General features: G+C 40.3%; 1 protein-coding gene across 3 annotated transcripts in view; it reads left to right on the top strand.

Annotated features, from left to right (window-relative positions):
• CFAP44 (cilia and flagella associated protein 44) overlaps positions 1-16,013 on the top strand; it is a 110,155-nt gene that overhangs the window by 74,480 nt on the left and 19,662 nt on the right. For all 3 annotated transcript variants that reach the window (XM_075854697.1, XM_075854698.1, XM_075854699.1), the window contains exons 28-30: positions 11,511-11,621; positions 12,877-13,007; positions 15,681-15,797. In XM_075854697.1, coding sequence (XP_075710812.1) covers positions 11,511-11,621; positions 12,877-13,007; positions 15,681-15,797 — 359 coding nt within the window. The remainder of the gene's footprint in view (positions 1-11,510; positions 11,622-12,876; positions 13,008-15,680; positions 15,798-16,013) is intronic.

The following is a 16,013-nucleotide window of genomic DNA, read 5'->3' on the forward strand; positions in this document are numbered from 1 at the left end:
ACACATAAATAACACTGCCATACTGTATGCAACTAATGTCACCATACAGTACACATAAATAACACTGCCATAATATACGCATAACTAATGTCACCATACAGTATACATAAATAACACTGCCGTACTATACACATTACTAATGTCACCATACAGTACACATAATTAACACTGCCATACTATACGCAACTAATATTTCCATACAGTACACATAAATAACACTACCATACTATACCCATAACTAATGTCACCATACAGTACACATAATTAACACTGCCATACTATACCCATAACTAATGTCACCATACAGTACACATAAATAACACTGCCATACTATACACATAACTAATGTCACCATACAGCACACATAAATAACACTACCATACTATAGACAAAACTAATGTCACCATACAGTACACATAAATAACACTACCATACCATATATATTACTAATGTCACCATACAGTACACATACCATACAGTACACATAAATAACACTGCCATACTGTACACACAAATAATGTCACCATACAATACACATAAATAACACTGCCATACTGTATGCAACTAATGTCACCATACAGTACACATAAATAACACTACCATACTGTACGCAACTAATGTTCCCATACAGTACACATAAACAGTGCCATACTATACACAAAACTAATGTCACCATACAGTACACATAATTAACACTGCCATACTATACACATAACTAATGTCACCATACAGTAAAAATAAATAACACTGCCATACTGTACACATAACTAATGTCACCTTACAGCACACATAAATAACACTGCCACACTGCACACATATCTAACAGTACAAATAAATAACGCTGCCATACTGTACACAACTAATGTCATCATACAGTACACATAAATAACACTGCCACACTGTAGACATTACTAATGTCATCATACAGTGCACATAAAGAACACTGCCATACTATACACATTACTAATGTCACCATACAGTTAAAATAAATAACACTGCCTTACCATACACATAACTAATGTCACAATATAGTACAAATAAATAGCACTGCCAAGCTGAACACATAATTAATGTCACCATACAGTACACATAAATAACGACATACTGAACACATAACTAATGTCACCATAGTACAAATAAATAATGCTGCCATATAGTACAAATAAATAACGCTGCCATACTGTACACATTACTAATTTCACCATATAGTACACATAAATAGCACTGTAATACTATACACATAACTAATGTCACCATACAGTACAAATAAGTAACTGCCATACTATACACATAACTAGTGTCAACATACAGTACACATAAATAACGCTGCCATACTATACACATTACTAATGTCACCATACAATACACATAAATAACACTGCCATACTGTATGCAACTAATGTCACCATACAGAACACATAAATAACACTGCCATACTATACACATTACTAATGTCACCATACAATACACATAAATAACAGTCATACTATACACATTACTAATGTCACCATACAGAACACATAAATAACGCTGCCATACTATACACATTACTAATGTCACCATACAATACACATAAATAACACTGCCATACTATACACATTACTAATGTCACCATACAGAACACATAAATAACACTGCCATACTATACACATTACTAATGTCACCATACAGAACACATAAATAACAGTCATACTATACACATAACTAATGTCACCATACAGTACACATAAATAACAGTCATACTATACACATTACTAATGTCACCATACAATACACATAAATAACACTGCCATACTATACACATTACTAATGTCACCATACAGAACACATAAATAACAGTCATACTATACACATAACTAATGTCACCATACAGTACACATAAATAACAGTCATACTATACACATAACTAATGTCACCATACAGTACGCATAAATAACAGTCATACTATACACATAACTAATGTCACCATACAGTACACATAAATAACAGTCATACTATACACATTACTAATGTATCCATACAGTACACATAAATAACAGTCATACTATACACATTACTAATGTATCCATACAGTACACATAAATAACAGCCATACTATACACATAACTAATGTCACCATATAGTACACATAAATAACACTGCCGTACTATACACATTACTAATGTATCCATACAATACACATAAATAACAGTCATACTATACACATAACTAATGTCACCATACAGTACACATAAATAACAGCCATACTATACACATAACTAATGTCACCATATAGTACACATACGTAACTCTGCCATACTGTAGACATAAATAATGCTGCCATACACTAGAAATTAATAACACTGCCATACTATACAGATAACTAATGTCATAATACAGTACACATAAATAACACTGCTGTACCATACACAAAGAATGCTGCCATATTGTACACATAATTATCACCACCATACAGTACACAATAAAAAATGCTGCCATACTGTACACATTACTGTCACCATACAGTACAAATAAATAACACTACCATACTGTACAAATAACTAATGTCACCATACTGTACAAATAAATAACACTGCCATACTATACACATAACTAGTGTCAACATACTATACACATTACTAATGTCACCATACTGTACAAATAAATAATACTGCCATACTATACACATAACTAGTGTCAACATACAGTACACATAATAAACACTGTCATACTATACACATTACTAATGTCACCATACTGTACAAATAAATAACACTGCCATACTATACACATTACTAATGTCACCATACAGTACACATAAATAACACTGCCATACTATACACATTACTAATGTCACCATACTGTACATATAAATAACACTGCCATACTATACACATAACTAGTGTCAACATACTATACACATTACTAATGTCACCATACTGTACAAATAAATAATACTGCCATACTATACACATAACTAGTGTCAACATACAGTACACATAATAAACACTGTCATACTATACACATTACTAATGTCACCATACTGTACAAATAAATAACACTGCCATACTATACACATTACTAATGTCACCATACAGTACACATAAATAACACTGCCATACTATACACATTACTAATGTCACCATACTGTACAAATAAATAACACTGCCATACTATACACATAACTAGTGTCAACATACAATACACATAAATAACAGTCATACTATACACATTACTAATGTCACCATACAGTACACATAAATAACACTGCCATACTATACACATTACTAATGTATCCATACAGTACACATAAATAACAGCCATACTATACACATAACTAATGTCACCTTACAGCACACATAAATAACACTGCCACACTGCACACATATCTAACAGTACAAATAAATAACGCTGCCATACTGTACACAACTAATGTCATCATACAGTACACATAAATAACACTGCCACACTGTAGACATTACTAATGTCATCATACAGTGCACATAAAGAACACTGCCATACTATACACATTACTAATGTCACCATACAGTTAAAATAAATAACACTGCCTTACCATACACATAACTAATGTCACAATATAGTACAAATAAATAGCACTGCCAAGCTGAACACATAATTAATGTCACCATACAGTACACATAAATAACGACATACTGAACACATAACTAATGTCACCATAGTACAAATAAATAATGCTGCCATATAGTACAAATAAATAACGCTGCCATACTGTACACATTACTAATTTCACCATATAGTACACATAAATAGCACTGTAATACTATACACATAACTAATGTCACCATACAGTACAAATAAGTAACTGCCATACTATACACATAACTAGTGTCAACATACAGTACACATAAATAACGCTGCCATACTATACACATTACTAATGTCACCATACAATACACATAAATAACACTGCCATACTGTATGCAACTAATGTCACCATACAGAACACATAAATAACACTGCCATACTATACACATTACTAATGTCACCATACAATACACATAAATAACAGTCATACTATACACATTACTAATGTCACCATACAGAACACATAAATAACGCTGCCATACTATACACATTACTAATGTCACCATACAATACACATAAATAACACTGCCATACTATACACATTACTAATGTCACCATACAGAACACATAAATAACACTGCCATACTATACACATTACTAATGTCACCATACAGAACACATAAATAACAGTCATACTATACACATAACTAATGTCACCATACAGTACACATAAATAACAGTCATACTATACACATTACTAATGTCACCATACAATACACATAAATAACACTGCCATACTATACACATTACTAATGTCACCATACAGAACACATAAATAACAGTCATACTATACACATAACTAATGTCACCATACAGTACACATAAATAACAGTCATACTATACACATAACTAATGTCACCATACAGTACGCATAAATAACAGTCATACTATACACATAACTAATGTCACCATACAGTACACATAAATAACAGTCATACTATACACATTACTAATGTATCCATACAGTACACATAAATAACAGTCATACTATACACATTACTAATGTATCCATACAGTACACATAAATAACAGCCATACTATACACATAACTAATGTCACCATATAGTACACATAAATAACACTGCCGTACTATACACATTACTAATGTATCCATACAATACACATAAATAACAGTCATACTATACACATAACTAATGTCACCATACAGTACACATAAATAACAGCCATACTATACACATAACTAATGTCACCATATAGTACACATACGTAACTCTGCCATACTGTAGACATAAATAATGCTGCCATACACTAGAAATTAATAACACTGCCATACTATACAGATAACTAATGTCATAATACAGTACACATAAATAACACTGCTGTACCATACACAAAGAATGCTGCCATATTGTACACATAATTATCACCACCATACAGTACACAATAAAAAATGCTGCCATACTGTACACATTACTGTCACCATACAGTACAAATAAATAACACTACCATACTGTACAAATAACTAATGTCACCATACTGTACAAATAAATAACACTGCCATACTATACACATAACTAGTGTCAACATACTATACACATTACTAATGTCACCATACTGTACAAATAAATAATACTGCCATACTATACACATAACTAGTGTCAACATACAGTACACATAATAAACACTGTCATACTATACACATTACTAATGTCACCATACTGTACAAATAAATAACACTGCCATACTATACACATTACTAATGTCACCATACAGTACACATAAATAACACTGCCATACTATACACATTACTAATGTCACCATACTGTACATATAAATAACACTGCCATACTATACACATAACTAGTGTCAACATACTATACACATTACTAATGTCACCATACTGTACAAATAAATAATACTGCCATACTATACACATAACTAGTGTCAACATACAGTACACATAATAAACACTGTCATACTATACACATTACTAATGTCACCATACTGTACAAATAAATAACACTGCCATACTATACACATTACTAATGTCACCATACAGTACACATAAATAACACTGCCATACTATACACATTACTAATGTCACCATACTGTACAAATAAATAACACTGCCATACTATACACATAACTAGTGTCAACATACAATACACATAAATAACAGTCATACTATACACATTACTAATGTCACCATACAGTACACATAAATAACACTGCCATACTATACACATTACTAATGTATCCATACAGTACACATAAATAACAGCCATACTATACACATAACTAATGTCACCATACTGTACAAATAAATAACACTGCCATACTATACACATTACTAATGTCACCATACAGTACACATAAATAACACTGCCATACTATACACATTACTAATGTCACCATACAGTACACATAAATAACACTGCCATACTAATTTCACCATATAGTACAAATAAGTTTCGCTGCCATACTATACACATAATTAAGGTCACCATATAGAACACATATGTAACACTGCCATACTGTAGACATAAATAATGCTGCCATGTTGCCATACAATAGAAATTAATAACAGTGCCATACTATACAGATAACTAATGTATAAATAATACAGATGCTGATAGGTGTGAAGAGAGCCTTATGTGTATAAGTTATTACTACATGAAGCTTTGTCTAGACCACCGTACAAAACATCTGTCCTGCCTGAAGTTCCCATCACTATATTGCTGTATTCTATATGTGGCACGGTCACATGACCACATCCTTTAATAGTTCTAGCATTGTACGCCTAGAGCACTAGAGCCATTGGTGGATGTGGTCATGTGGCCATGTAACCTGATTGCTGGGGTGGCGTTACATTGGATGGTACGTGACAGGGACTGCAGTGTTACAGGCAGGGGGGCTGGCACCATATTTTTAATATCTACTTATAGGTGAGCGACAAATGACAACAAAAATGAGAAAAACGGCCCCGTAACTTCCCTTGTAGCAGCCTGACAATACTTATAATGTACCATGTTGTCTAAGCAACTGGCCCCAGGTCGTCTTGTTCAGTATGACCATGCATGAATGTGGCCAAAGTGGCGGATGCATCTCAATACAGTAACTCCAGTGACAGCAGACCATGCCTAGTGACAGCGGACCATGCCTAGTGACAGCGGACCATGCCTAGTGACAGCGGACCATGCCTAGGGACAGCGGACCATGGCCAGCGGACCATGGCCAGCGACAGCGGACCATGGCCAGCGACAGCGGACCATGCCCAGCGACAGCGGACCATGCCCAGCGACAGCAGACCATGCCCAGCGACAGCAGACCATGCCCAGTGACAGCAGACCATGCCCAGTGACAGCAGACCATGCCCAGTGACAGCAGACCATGCCCAGTGACAGCAGACCATGCCCAGTGACAGCAGACCATGCCCAGTGACAGCAGACCATGCTCAGTGACAGCAGACCATGCCCAGTGACAGTGCCCCCTGTAGAATGTGCCATACAGCCCCCTGTAGACAGTGTTATAAAGCTCCACCTATAGACAGTGTCACACCCCATTTGTAGATAGTGCCATACAGCCCCCTGTAGATATCGCCATAAAGCCCCCACTGTATATAGCGCTATACAGCTCCCACTGTATATAGCGCTATACAGCTCCCACTGTATATAGCGCTATACAGCTCCCACTGTATATAGTGCCACACAGCCCCCCTCCCTTGTATATAGTGTCGCACAGCCCGCCTTAGTAGATAGTGCAGCACAGCCCCCCTTAGTAGATAGTGCAGCACAGCCCCCCTTAGTAGATAGTGCCACACACAGACCCCTGTAGATTGTGCCACACTCAGCTCCCTGTAGATAGAGCCACAGCCACCCCCCTTGTAAATAGTGCTATACAGTTCCCCCTTGTGTATAGTGCCACACAGCTCCCTCTTGTGTATAGTGCCACACAGCTCCCCCTTGTGTATAGTGCCATACAGTTCCCCATGTGGATAGTGCCACACAGCTCCCACTTGTGTATAGTGCCACACAGCTCCCCCTTGTGTATAGTGCCACACAGCTCCCCCTTGTGTATAGTGCCACACAGCTCCCCCTTGTGTATAGTGCCACACAGCTCCCCCTTGTGTATAGTGCCACACAGCTCCCCCTTGTGTATAGTGCCACACAGCCCCCCCTTGTGTATAGTGCCACACAACCTCCCTTCTGTATAGTGCCATACAGCTCCCCCTTGTGTATAGTGCCACACAGCCCCCCTTGTGTATAGTGCCACACAGCCCCCCTTGTGTATAGTGCCACACAGCCCCCCTTGTGTATAGTGCCACACAACCTCCCTTGTGTATAGTGCCACAAGGCAATGGTGCATCCGAGAAAGTTGTATCAGCCAGGGAGATGTCACTCAAACATGGAAAGGTGGGTTTGGAGGCCGGACTATGTGACTCTTCAGGATAGCGGCACCGCCCCATGACCCTCTAATGAGTAATTAGCCTATAGTGTGCAACTTTTTAAAAGTGGATTTGAAAGATTTTGCTGCATTTGAAAAGAACATTCAAGGGAATGTTTGTAAATATTGTCAGGTCATGTATCACCGCATAGTGGTGGTTCAAGGGGTTAAAACTACCTGACTGATTCCCATGAAATATACAATGAACTGAGAACAATTCCATCTGCCGGGCGATTATGTTATTATAAATATATTCTATATAACTACAGATCCAGAACCAAGTTCTGACATATATACAGTACCGCAAACCAAGCTCAGTACATAAATACAGCACTAGAACCAAGCCCATACATATATACAGCACCAGAACAAAGCTCAGTACATATATACAGCACCAGAACCAACCTCAGTACATACATACAGTACCAGAACCAACCTCAGTACATACATACAGTACCACAACCAAGTTCTGACATATATACAGCCCCAGAACCAAGCTCTGACATATATACAGCACCAGAACAAAGCTCAGTACATATATACAGCACCAGAACCAAGATCAGTTCAGATATACAACACCAGAACAAATACAGCTCAATTTAGTGCAACCCCTGCCGTATAGGTGTGTACGGCGTAAAACTACAGCTCCCAGCATGGCCCGAACAATGATAAGGATATGCTGGGAGATGCTGTTTCACCAAAAAAAAAATCATATCATAATCATCTCTCTGCAGATCATACAGTGACTACAGTGCTGATTAGAGGCAGAATAAACATTTACATTAAGTGACTCACCGGTGACATCTCAGATTCTAGTTCTTTTCTTCTCCCTCTGGTCCAGACCTCTATGATGGATTTCTCCCGGCCACGACCCATTTCTGCAGTTTGCCGCTCACATGTCTTCAGCTTCTCACTTTTAAAACATTTCTGCAGCTATAAACAAAGTTAAAATTCTCAACACCTCTAAATATAATAAAGCGCCATACACTGCACTTCTAACTATAATAGCAACATACACTGTGTCCCTGATTATAATAGTACCATACACTGTGTCCCACACACCCACACACACACACACACACACACACACCGTGCCCCCTGTAGATAGTGCCCCCATAGCCCCCTGTAGATAGTGACCCCATAGAGCCTCTGTAGATACTGCCCTACATAGAAGCCCCTGTAGATAGTGTCCCACATACAGCCCTCTGTAGATAGTGCCCACATATGGACTCCAGAGCTGCAAGGCAATAGTGCTAACCACTGAGCCACCGTGCTGCCCTACATATAGCTTCCCCTATAGATAGTGCTCCATGTATAACCCACCTCTGTAGATAGTCTCAAATATAGCTCCCCCTGTATATAGTGTCACCCCTGTAGACAGTGCCCTACATATAGCCACCCTGTAGCTAGTGCCCCACAGGTAACCCACCCCTGTATATACTGTCCCACATATAGCCCACCCCTATAGAAAGTACCAGAAAAATATCTCCCCTATAGTGCTCTACATATAGCTCCCCCTGTATATAGTGGCCCACATATAGACCCCCCTGAAGAAGCTGTACTTGCGAAACGCGCGTTGGAGCGTTTCAATAACTCTGCGGACCACTACATTCCCCTCATCTCTATGGGTAAGATTTTCCACACGGACCCCCCTGGTTTCACCAGGTGGGCATAGACTCACACTTAAGGCTATCCCAGGACACCTTTACCTGATCTACCTTTGGTAATCCGGGCAGCTTTGCCCATTCCCACAAAGGTTCTTATGTACAAATCGTACCTTTTGCTAAACGATATGTTATGTCTTAGCACTAGGACTCTATCATAGCACTTATAACTGAAATAGGTGTCTTGTCTAGCCGCACGGAATATAACTTTGTTCTGTGTGTATTAGTAACATCTACCCGTGACTGCATTATTACTTCTTGAGTGGTCCATGTACAGACAATGTTCTTTAGATCCTCTTTTCTATTTTTATACTGTTTGTCTTTTTTATTATAATAAAATTTATACCATTTTCTATTTATTTAAGGCTTTGTGACTCATTGTTCTCTTTTTTTTGTCTATGACCGCAGACCATGCCCAGTGACAGCAGACCATGCTCAGTGACAACAGACCATGCTCAGTGACAGCAGACCATGCTCAGTGACAGCAGACCATGCTCAGTGACAGCAGACCATACCCAGTGACAGCAGACCATACCCAGTGACAGCAGACCATGCTCAGTGACAGCAGATCATGCCCAGTGACAGCAGACCATGCTCAGTGACAGCAGACCATGCTCAGTGACAGCAGACCATGCTCAGTGACAGCAGACCATGCTCAGTGACAGCAGACCATGCTCAGTGACAGCAGACCATGCCCAGTGACAGCAGATCATGCCCAGTGACAGCAGACCATGCTCAGTGACAGCAGACCATGCTCAGTGAAAGCAGATCATGCCCAGTGACAGCAGACCATGCCCAGTGACAGCAGACCATGCTCAGTGACAACAGACCATGCCCAGTGACAGCAGACCATGCTCAGTGACAGCAGACCATACCCAGTGACAGCAGACCATGCTCAGTGACAGCAGATCATGCCCAGTGACAGCAGACCATGCCCAGTGACAGCAGATCATGCCCTGTGACAGCAGACCATGCCCAGTGACAGCAGACCATACCCAGTGACAGCAGACCATGCCCAGTGACAGCAGATCATGCCCAGTGACAGCAGACAATGCCCAGTGACAGCAGACCATGCCCAGTGACAGCAGACCATGCAGTACATATAGATGGGACCAGCAGTGACACACATAGAGCCGCACTGACCTCTCCCATCTCAGAAGTCAACAAGGTGAAGCCTTGGCTCCTGTTGCCTGATCTTTCTGGGTAGATTAAGCTATGTGTTCCATGACTACTGTCAGGATTTGGGGCACACTAGAGCCTAGAAGTATTGGGGAGCTCTGCCGAAAACACACTTATATATTCCAAAGCCCCTTTAATTTAATTGTAGCAATCACTGATGGATAATATAAACTTCTGACTGATATCCATGCCATAAAATGATTGCGATAACTTCTATTGTTGGGGGATCTTGCTTTACCTTAAAAAAGATCTTAGCGGGACACTAAACTAGGAATGAGGACGTGAAGGTAGGTTTCTGCTGCTGCAAGCTGCCTCCCTGCTGAGATAATGCAGCCTCTTTCCTCACACCGATTGTTCCCATGCTGGATCCTAGGACGCACTATACATGACAGATGCACGATGGGGGGGGGGGGACCATTGAAGTCATTTCTAGTAATGCCCATGATCATGACTACCCATGGAATTTCTGGGACTGAATTTCTGTCTGCAGTCAGGATGGCATTGAGAAAGTGAGGAGGGCGCAATGTTCATCTATGACAGTGTCCCTGATGATTTAGGGGGGTTTCTGGATGGTCTAGGGTGGTGGTTTAGGGACTTTCTAGACTATCAGATTAAAGGACTTTCACGTCACTAATAGAAGCATTATTTGTTTTCTAGAGGAAGATGAGGACAGTGATGAAGATTCGGATGAAGAGTCCACGTATGAAAGCGACGATGAGGAGTTGGAGTCTGAAGAAGGCGTTTTCGATGATTCTGTTTGCCCAGACAGTGAGTATTATCTGACTGCGTTTATCATTTAACCCTTTCGCTGCCGGGACAATGCTTTTACACTTTTGACATACACAAATAAAGCATCAATTATAAAATAAAAAAAATCATATTACACCCCGGCTACCCATATATTTACATTAGACACCTGGCACATTGTGGAAATGCCACCCAGTACTGTACAAACATCGGCGCCTGCATGCAATTTTTCAGCAAAGCATAACCTTGGGTAAAAAATGCAAGAGGTCGTGTTTGTGGATAAAAGTCTGAGCCCGGCAGAGCAGGAGATATATAACAATCTCCAGACATGCAGAGTTCATACATGTCACCAAAACTGAAGAGACCAAAAGTCTCCATGACCCAGGTGCCGGAAAACGTCCGAGTCACGGGGCCGAGAAATGGTCTGATTAGATGCAGGGGGTGATTACAAAAAAAAGACCCCCCCCACCAAATGTGCCAGTGAGCACATATATAATAGGGGTGATAACATGGAGAAATGTTCCTGTATCCCCCCCTGGGGTCACTGAGGTTGAACAAGAGGGGAGCTGACAGTAACCGGCTGGGATCTTTCGTCCTGCTCTCACTTGCAGCTCCCTCCTCCCTCCCTTACAAAGACACAGAACCAGGAAGTAAAAGTTTTCATCCCGCTCCCCGACTTCAAACTAATGCCGCTCCCCGGATATTGCCCCTAAATTTGATCCTGGTATCATTTGAAAACGAAGACTTTAAGCTTTAATATAAAACCAAGATGTAAGCGCCAGTTCTTATTTTCTAGTCTCGACAAACGTTCAAATTCCAGACGTATAACAGGCATCCTCGGCAGTGAAAGAGTTAAAGGAGCTCAATGCCTGAAATTAAAATCGGTTAAGGGTTAAATTCTGGTGACAACCAATTTCCCATGTGGATTGTCACTGTGAGCCCTACTGTCTGACTCCAGGGATGTGTCTTATTTCCTTCCTCATGAAATTTACCCTAAGCAGTTGCCTAGCAACAGTCCAGACAAGCACTGGGTGACCACGAGAGACCGCCATCATCCCATGTGATCTACCATTGTCAGGGACCGCTTCTCTAGACCCCTCCTGTCCACGTCTGATGGATTGAGATTGCTACACAACCCTCTTCCCCCTTTCTTTAGTGGGCTCATGATTGCTCCGGTATAGACTCCGTAAACAATAATTCAGCTTTATTTGCAGAAAACGTTAAAATCACCTCAAAATATTTGGAGATTTTGTCATTGTCTCTTTGTCCCATTCAGACTGTGACCCCGAACTGTTCGACAACATTCTACAACTGAGAGAGAAAAGACTGGATATTGAGGAGGCTCTGGTGGAAGAGAAAAAGATTATGGACAATCTGAAGAAAGAATGTGATACGCTGGCCAAGAAGGTGACTAGAACTATTCTGCTGGTGGAGTCACTGTGTACATACATTACATTACTTATCCTGTACTGATCCTGAGTTATATCCTGTATTATACTCCAGAGCTGCACTCACTATTCTGCTGGTGGAGTCACTGTGTACATAGATTACATTACTTATCCTGTACTGATCCTGAGTTACATCCTGTATTATACTCCGGAGCTGCACTCACTATTCTGCTGGTGGAGTCACTGTGTACATACATTACATTACTTATCCTGTACTGATCCTGAGTTACATCCTGTATTATACTCCAGAGCTGCACTCACTATTCTGCTGGTGGAGTCACTGTGTACATACATTACATTACTTATCCTGTACTGATCCTGAGTTACATCCTGTGTTATACTCCAGAGCTGCACTCACTATTCTGCTGGTGGAGTCACTGTGTACATACATTACTTATCCTGTACTGATCCTGAGTTACATGCTGTATTATACTCCAGAGCTGCACTCACTATTCTGCTGGTGGAGTCACTGTGTACATACTTTACTTATCCTGTACTGATCCTGAGTTATATCCTGTATTATACTCCAGAGCTGCACTCACTATTCTGCTGGTGGAGTCACTGTGTACAGACATTACATTACTTATCCTGTACTGATCCTGAGTTATATCCTGTATTATACTCCAGAGCTGTACTCACTATTCTCCTAGTGGGGTCACTGTGTACATACAAGACATTACTTATACTGTACTGATCCTGAGTTACATCCTGTGTTATACTCCAGAGCTGTACTCACTATTCTCCTGGTGGGGTCACTGTGTACATACATGATATTACCTATCTAGTATTGATCCTAATTTACAGCCTGTATTATACTCCAGAGCTGCACTCACTATTCTGCTGGGGGAGTCACTGTATATATACATTACATTACTTATCCTGTACTGATCCTGAGTTACAGCCTGTATTATACTCCAGAGCTGCACTCACTATTCTGCTGGAGGAGTCACTGTGTACATACATTACATTACTTATCCTGTACTGATCCTGAGTTATATCCTGTATTATACTCCAGAGCTGCACTCACTATTCTGCTGGTGGAGTGACTGTGTACATACATTACATTACTTATCCTGTACTGATCCTGAGTTACATCCTGTATTATACTCCAGAGCTGCACTCACTATTCTGCTGGTGGAGTCGCTGTGTACATACATTACTTATCCTGTACTGATCCTGAGTTACATCCTGTATTATACCCCAGAGCTGCACTCACTATTCTGCTGGTGGAGTCACTGTATATATACATTACATTACTTATCCTGTACTGATCCTGAGTTACAGCCTGTATTATACTCCAGAGCCGCACTCACTATTCTGCTGGTGGAGTCACTGTGTACATACATTACATTACTTATCCTGTACTGATCCTGAGTTACATCCTGTATTATACTCCAGAGCTGCACTCACTATTCTGCTGGTGGAGTCACTGTGTACATACATTACTTATCCTGTACTGATCCTGAGTTATATCCTGTATTATACTCCAGAGCTGCACTCACTATTCTGCTGGTGAGGTCACTGTGTACATACATTACATTACTTATCCTGTACTGATCCTGAGTTATATCCTGTATTATACTCAAGAGCTGCACTCACTATTCTGCTGGTGGAGTGACTGTGTACATACATTACATTACTTATCCTGTACTGATCCTGAGTTACATCCTGTATTATACTCCAGAGCTGCACTCACTATTCTGCTTGTGGGGTCACTGTGTACATACATTACATTACTTATCCTGTACTGATCCTGAGTTACATCCTGTATTATACTCCAGAGCTGCACTCACTATTCTGCTGGTGGAGTCACTGTGTGCATACATTACATTACTTATCCTGTACTGATCCGGAGTTATATCCTGTATTATACTCCAGAGCTGCACTCACTATTCTGCTGGTGGTGTCACTGTGTACATACATTACATTACTTATCCTGTACTAATCCTGAGTTACATACTGTATTACACTCCAGAGCTGCACTCACTATTCTGCTGGTGGAGTCACTGTGTACATACATTACTTATCCTGTACTGATCCTGAGTTACATCCTGTATTATACTCCAGAGCTGCACTCACTATTCTGCTGGTGGAGTCCCTGTGTACATACATTACATTACTTATCCTGTACTGATCCTGAGTTACATCCTGTATTATACTCCAGAGCTGCACTCACTATTCTGCTGGTGGAGTCACTGTGTACATACATTACTTATCCTGTACTGATCCTGAGTTACATCCTGTATTATACTCCAGAGCTGCACTCACTATTCTGCTGGTGGTGTCACTGTGTACATACATTACTCCTGTACTGATCATGATCTTCTTTCTTATAAGTGTTGGAAAATGTCTGTGTTGTATCTGGATGTGAAATGTGGGATTACGCTCAGAGGAGAAGCCATAGTTGTTTATAATGTGTGGCTTGTGATGTATAATGGGCCCTCAGTCATGATATATAAGAATATTACAAGTCACTCAGAGTCCTGGTCCTGTGGTCGGGGGACCTCTGCTTTCCTCTAGTGTTCCGCACACACCTGATGGCTGCAGACAATCACGGGGACGTCCTCTTGGTGACCGCGCACGCCCTCCATGTGTGACAGACTCCACATCTCTTTGTTTCTGCTGCTGACAGGTCAGGATAGTAGAAGTGAATCTGAAGACTGCGGAGGCCGAACTAGAAGCGTTTCAGCGGGAGAAGCAGCAGAAGCTGAACGAGCTCCATGTGGTGGTGCCAATGAAACTGCACCAGGTAATGTACAGAGATAGACACTACACACACCTGCTGTATACTACACTACACACACCTGCTGTATACTACACTACACACACCTGCTGTACACTACACTACACTACTTATACCTGCTGTATACTACACTACACATACCTGCTGTACACTACACTACACTACTTATACCTGCTGTATACTACACTACACACACCTGCTGTATACTACACTACACACACC

The sequence above is a fragment of the Rhinoderma darwinii genome, chromosome 2 (assembly GCF_050947455.1).
Source record: "Rhinoderma darwinii isolate aRhiDar2 chromosome 2, aRhiDar2.hap1, whole genome shotgun sequence".
NCBI lineage: Eukaryota > Metazoa > Chordata > Amphibia > Anura > Rhinodermatidae > Rhinoderma > Rhinoderma darwinii.